Genomic DNA, 7,083 nt, shown 5'->3' with positions numbered 1-7,083 from the left:
GATTTAGCAAGTTTCCTAGTTGCTGTTAGAAAGTGCCCAAGGGTCTGCAATTACAATCAAATAAAAATTGTGACTTAGAGTTCCAGGATGTGGAACGTTGAAGCTGTGTGACTGTGATCAGACTGTGCGACTGCCTAGAGCCGGCATGGACTATGCCTGCTAGTGATGACCTTTGTAGAGTAAAGCTGAGCCGAGATACAGCGACCTCTCCCTTGCTTTCGGTTTCCTTGCTAATGTTTTCTTTCCTTCTTTCTTTCTGTTTTGTCCACTCTTTCTCCCCGGAGAGCTGGTGCCAAGCACATATCCAATGGTTTGCATGCTTTTGGCTGCCTGCCCATCGTCGGAGGCAGCTGAATGTTTTTCTTCAGCTCCCTCCCTCTTCCCCAAGCTCTTGGCTTGTCATCACATTCCCGTCCCAGTGCACAGTAATCAGAACTCCTGCCAAAGCCTTTGATTCCAGCCACCTACCCGAGACTTCCCATTTCTCAATCTCATTGAGTCCCATCCTGCATCTTTCTGTTGCAAATCTCATGCTCCTTCATGTTCTTGTTAGACAATATGCCTGTGGTGTAGTGACTGGAACTCCTATAGACACACCTGAGGTATCTTTAAAATGATCTGTTAAGTAAATACTTGGGGTATGGCTTCAGGCTTGGTGTAAACTGACTTACGATCACGCTGGTGATCTGCCCTTGGCCATGCATTCATGACGTTTCCACCCACACAACCAAAGCTAGTGATCTTGGGGCCGTGCAGCGAGTTTGCCGATGCATTAAAAAACCCAACCTACAGTTCTTTTCTGTACGTCTTCCCTAACTCAGGCTAACAAATGATGCTGATGCATGGTATGGCTGCGTGATTACTAGGTCCGACAAGAGGCAGTGGTAATTAGCAGCACGGGGCTGTGGGGAATCGTCCCTTTTGGGAGCAGTAGAGTCCTCAGTTGCCCCACACCGATGGTGAGATTCCTCCTTTTTAATTTCTGATTTTGCAGCAGCTTCTGTCAATACTGTAGGTCTCAACTGACATAATTATAGGCTCTTCAGAAGATGGCTGGGGTCAGTCCAAAAAAAAGGGGTCAATTAGAATACAGCTGAATCTGAGGCACAAAAATCCAAACTTGTGAGCTGAGAAAACCCAGTCTGACTCATGGGGCCTCTCCCTTTTCAACCTCAGTGTTATCTGGGGGACATCTAGAGTTTTGTGATACGTGTGTTCAAAACGGCCATGAACTCTGCAAGCTCTCTCTAAGCAGCTGCCCAAGCATCACCGGAAATCAGAAATTACGTGGAATAAAAACTATGACCTCTTCAAAGAGCACTTTTGGGTAGATGTGCAAGCAAGTATGCTTGTACAAAAATTGTACCCCTCTCCAATAAATTGCTATTGCAAGTCCATGCATCAACTTTTCTGCTTACAGTTCCCTAAACAGCAAGGTCTATTTTATTAATCTGTTTATTTGGCAAGGGAGTAAATCCTTCACCCATCAAGGGAGGAAGTGCATGAACCTGGTTCTACAGCTGTTTGGCCAAGGCTTGCAAGAGCCCCGTACAGGAAGCCTCAGCAGTAGAAGACAGCAGTAGAAAAAGCAGTTTGTCCTTTATCTGCTGACGAGGTAAATAACAATTTTATACCTGTTATCAGTTACACCTGACTTCCTTTACATCATGTAAACAGCCAGTACAACTGCCTGAGCTTGGCATATGTATTAGTATACTAGCCATTTAAGTTACTTGGAGAACAGCGACAATAAATACATTCCCAAAGAGCAACAGTCTGGGTTTGAAAATTGGAAGTACAAAACAGAGCAAAAGCCTGATCACAAACTTACTGAATATTCTTTGGGAAAGTAGGGTGATTTGCCGGGACACTCCCTTACTGGTGATTCACACCTTATTTCTACTTATAAATTGGTATGCATTTCTGTGTCTGTCTCAGGTTTCCTAGGGAATCGTGTTTTTGGGATCCTCTGAGGTGGATGCACGGCCTTTGTGCTCCTTCAGGATCTCTGAATCAACATCTTCTATTTGCTGCTGAATATACTGCTAAGAATTTAATTTGGTGTACTTAGGTATTTGAAGATTTATTACAGTAACCTTCTTTAGAGGCAGCATATGCGATAGCTCATTTGACTAGGTTTTAGTCCCATGGATCTTACATCAGTATTAGCTTCAGATCATTCATCCTGTTCTGTGAAGGGAAAAAACCCCCTACGCCAAACAAGCTTATTGCAACACTTATTTTTCCTGGTTTTGTAGTCTTTTATTTTGACCTGGAATAAACTCTCTTCTATCTGGATCGACTGAAATGTGATTTTGCCCTGGCTTCTTGTCAAAATTATTGATTCTTCAAGAAAAAGAAAACGAGAATAAAAAGAGCAATATAGGATCGCTTGTCTCAGAAAGCTCTGGAGCAGCGTTGTGTATTACTCAGTGTCACAGGTACATCGGTTAACAACTGACAGAAACGGGATGTACCGTTCTGCCATCACACACACAAGGTTAAACAGGGCTTGTACACCACACGTATATACAACATGCACAATAAAAGCACTTCTGTTATGGAGTAGCAGGTGTTAAATTTACATGAAAAGAGAGTAAATTACATCCAGAATAGCTGAAATATTATGTGTATATCATAGTTGGTTCACCATTGCTTGACACAAGCATATTATTCAAAGGTTAAGTACTACAGTCTGTCGTTGCATAATGATTAGCTGTACACAGTATTCCGATAAGAACGCCTTGTTTACTTAGAAGAACTCAGCTCAGTGAACATCAAATGAACACATGCTATTCTCCTCAAGTGGGTAAACTGAGTAAGATGTGATTTAGTTTGTATGAGACTTTTGAGCCCATGACTTCCACTTATGTTTTCCTCCAGTTCTTTTGGGCTGTGTTATGTCAAACACAGGCAGTATAAGGAAACAAAAGTGTAAATGAACAATATGGGTTATTCTGAAGCCTGCTGTAAAGTCCACGGCACTCCATCTCTACAGGAAGGGGAAACAAACATATTTTATCTACTTTGAGACAAAAGGTGTTACGTTTATGTAACCTCTTATTCTATATCAAAATACCACGTGGCATATGTTCAAAAGGCTTCTGGAACAAAATAACCACGTTACACACTATGTTACACATCTATGACTTCCCATTTGTTAGCCTATCTCATGAAAATTTCCGTTATCAGAAGAAATTTAGAACATTAAGTATGTAGAAATATATCCTTGGCTGCAGTAAATTCTGCATTGTGGATTTTTTGGGGGAAAGAAATGTAACTCTGAAGTTATTTGTCTTAAAATACTACTTTATAATCTCTCTGCATAGAGAAAAGCAGTAAGTCAAAGAATAGAGTAATGTTTACACTTTGCTTACTCTATCTAGGTGTATAAATCTCTAAAAGCATGTTCTTGTACATAAAGTGCTGGCAGACCCTGTCTTGCTTTATACGTCCTGTTTGCAAACAACCTGGCTCTAACACATGCCATTATCCAAACCTGTCCTGATACTGAGAGTAGCCAAGTGCTCTTAATGCTTATGGACAGATACTTTATCCTATTTCTTCTCCTTTTACCCAAAATTACCAATGCATCCCTTCTGAAGACTTGATGTGTTAGACAGCAGTTTTGCAGCAAAAGTAATTAGAGGTGTACATATAAAATATGTATGGGTAGCTATATTGATATATAGAAAGGGTGCATGCCAGGCTGTAAAATTTGAAGCATGTCTACTAATTTTTACAGACCAAAAAACTCCCACCATTCCTTAGGTGGTATAAGAAAAACAAGAGTGTTAATGAACAATAATCAATTTATATTCTTCCAAAAAAAGGTAGCAAATAGGAAGTACCCAATGTGAGTACCAGCTACATAAAACAAGCACATATATAGTACACTCCCCAGATAGATCTGTGAATTAAGCTATTCCAGCCAAAAATAAGAAAAAAATCTGGAGGACTTCTTTAAACTGGGACAGTTACATAGGAAAAGGACAGGAAGAGAAAATGTGAACACGTTCTTGGTACCTTTGTCCAGATACAGCTGTAAAATATCTATTGACCACTCCCTATCATTTCTAGATTGGTGAAAATGTGAAGAAAAACCAAGCTGGTTTGTTACCAGTCTTTTTATAACCCACATAAAACCGATGAATTTTCCTTTGAGATTTTTTCCGTTAAAAAAACAGTCAAATTATTTACCTGCAGGACAGAAGGCAAATCCTTAGGGCATGATCATTTTTGTGATTCATCAGAGCTGCATATAAGTGTGTATTCTGAACTGTACTGACTGTATATATTCTAATTGGACTGGTATTAAATACTTCTTTTGGCTGAATTACCAAGACAGCCTTGCAGTATATTAAATTGAAATGACAGAACAACTCCAATACCAAGAATAAATTGAGAAGTTCATACAAAAATTCATCTTGGACCATTAAAGACATCCAGAGACATGAGTAAGAATTTCACAGGAATTCCAGTAAAAATAGGGAACAGTGATTGAAAATTCAGCCAACTATGTTATTTCAGAACATTGACAACATCCATCAAAAAACATGGATAAGAATTTCACTGCAGCTCCAGGAAAACTATTAGGTTAGCTGTAGTATTTAAAAGAGCTATAGTGCAAGAGCTTTTGGGTGTCCACATCTCATCATTGCTGATTGTATTCATTCACTACGCCTTTAGTACTGATGTTTAGAGTTTTAACTAGCTCCCCCAAAAAATCTTGTAATGTATCCACTATTAAACAGCTTCATCACCTTTTAGTAAAGTAATCTGGAAAACTCTCACTATCTGCCTTTAAATATTATTTGTTGAAAGATGAAAATCAATAAGGTAGTAACCATATTTAAACATACTAGTTTCTCATCCTCTTTCTGTTAAGCTAAATTTAGAGACTGCCTGGCATAAAAGCACATACAAGCAGAAATGTGGTCTGTTTGTTACATAGGCACATCTCTATTTTGTTTGCAACAGCTAATGGGTGAATTTATGGATCACAATATTATTTTCTCAGAAGACAATTATTTTTAGATATTTAGAATCGTGCATAATAAACATTTTGAAGTGTGGTCCAGTTACTATTTGAAGATAATTTTTGTTACAGAAATTAGAAGCTTAACATTTTACAGACAATATAGCCAAGTTAATACCCAGCTGGAGTCCTTTTATTATGGCATTTTGTTACACATCCTTAAAAAACCCCACCCTTCCCATATGAACTACTGGAACCATATTTACAATTGATGGGATTTTGAAAAACACAGATGTTAAAAATGTTGCTGGATGAAAGAATTACTGATCTGTTTTCTTCTTTCTGCATCTGAAAGTGTCTTATTAAAAAGAGACAGAGATAATGTATTAAAGCTTTGGAGAGGGGAAGAAGGAATAAAAGAATTCTGGAAAATACATTTTCTCCAACCACCTGTCAGACAAAAATAACGGGCTTTCAGAAAGCAGGTCTGGTTAACAGGAGGGAACATGCATGTCATATGATGTTAAAAAAACCCCTCAATTTTGTACGAGTTATTTTGATGTGCGGCTGTTGGTTTGTTTGGTTTTTTTTTTTTTTAAAGCACATCTCACAGATTATTAGAATTTTTCTGAAAGGTGTTAAAGCACTTTATAATTTCCAACTCAATTTAAGGTGTCCTCAGAGTTTATATTTGTGTGAGTCCATGAATGGTAAATAGAAAAACTCGTATCAAATGACAAATCTCTTAGGTTGTCCCCAGTGAGTACAATCCATCCTCCTGTAGCTGTGAAAGGTTAGCCAAAATTGAAATCAGCTAGAGTAAGCTCAGCTTTCATGGAGGTTACTTTAGAATTATCTGCTCAGAGGATGTATGAAAATTATAATTTCTGACTTAAGTTTTAGCTATTCCAGACTAGGGCAAGTTTACTCTCATTGCCTGAATGCAACATGGGCATCTGGACCCCAAGTCACTTTTTAGAAGAGGAAGGTCTCTTACTAGTGACTACAATTTCTCCTTCATGTTCCCTGTCCAACAAAGCTTTTAGCAGCAAATATGATATAATGCTAATTTCTATATACTCTACGCTCCTTCTATTTACAAAGTAGTTTTACATTTTATTATATTCCATTGTACAACTTTACATAGTACCATTATCATTTCAATTCATAGTTCAGCAATTCAATACATACTTAGATAACTGCCTTTCCATGTCCTGTTATACATTTAGCTTAAAAAAAAAATAGTACAAAACAAGCACAGTGGTGCAATGTCCAGGCACTTTCAATGTTGCTCAGCAAAATAAGCAAGCACCCTGTTTGAAAGCATGGCAACTTCTGGGGGAAAAAAAAAAAAAAGAAAAATTGAATCTTTGCTCATCGTGGATTTTTTTAAACATCCTTTGTACAGTTCCAAGTATTCCTGAGAAAGCTCTGTAAAATATGACTGATATGTTTATATTTCAGCAGTGGGTCTGAGAGAACAGTAACTCCCATCACTAGATGTTCCACTGATCGCACAGAAGACATGTAGGGAGTCATGCATCCACGGCGAATGCATTGTATCTTCATGGTAGATCTAGACAAAACAAAATAATCACAAATTCAGGAAAAGTTTCAGTTCATTATTATTATCAAGCTGTTTAAAAAGGTATGCAAAAGAGATATCCAACCTTGTCTTCAAAGCTGTTTCGCAAAGGCAGCATAACAAAGAAATGAGAAAGAAGAGTAATTTAGCAATTTCTGTAGCATTCATATATACGCTGCTCTGTGTATTACTGGATCATTCTTAGTTACAACTATCCAGTGTAGGAAAGAAACAATTCTCTGTATAGCCATTTTTTAAATTATATATTAGCAGTAACAGAATTCTAATAGTTTTTTTGGTAAGCACGGGGAGCACCTCCAGCTAAATACAGCAAACACTCACTACATCCGTGCCACGTGGCAAGATTTTGTACTTCACAAGTTGAAGGATGGTCTTACAGCACAGGATCTAACTGGACCGGTAGAGCTGCTCTAGAGCTCACTGTGTATTTGTTTTTCACCCTGTGGTTCACCAGTCAACAAGTTAGTTAGCTAGCCTGACTTTACATTAGTGAGACAGA

The 7,083-nt window shown here is 38.1% G+C and overlaps 1 protein-coding gene across 5 annotated transcripts in view; it reads right to left on the bottom strand.

Moving 5' to 3' along the window:
- Positions 1-2,383: 2,383 nt before the first annotated feature.
- The window catches only part of DOCK11 (dedicator of cytokinesis 11), an 87,908-nt gene continuing 83,208 nt past the window's right edge, over positions 2,384-7,083 (bottom strand). For all 5 annotated transcript variants that reach the window (XM_069811390.1, XM_069811386.1, XM_069811388.1 and 2 more), the window contains one exon: positions 2,384-6,554. In XM_069811390.1, the coding sequence (XP_069667491.1) occupies positions 6,544-6,554 (11 nt within the window). In that variant the 3' untranslated portion in view covers positions 2,384-6,543. The remainder of the gene's footprint in view (positions 6,555-7,083) is intronic.

Source organism: Haliaeetus albicilla, chromosome 23, assembly GCF_947461875.1.
Source record: "Haliaeetus albicilla chromosome 23, bHalAlb1.1, whole genome shotgun sequence".
NCBI lineage: Eukaryota > Metazoa > Chordata > Aves > Accipitriformes > Accipitridae > Haliaeetus > Haliaeetus albicilla.
The sequence above is the reverse complement of the archived record's forward strand: the minus strand, read 5'-3'. Positions and strand labels throughout refer to the sequence as shown.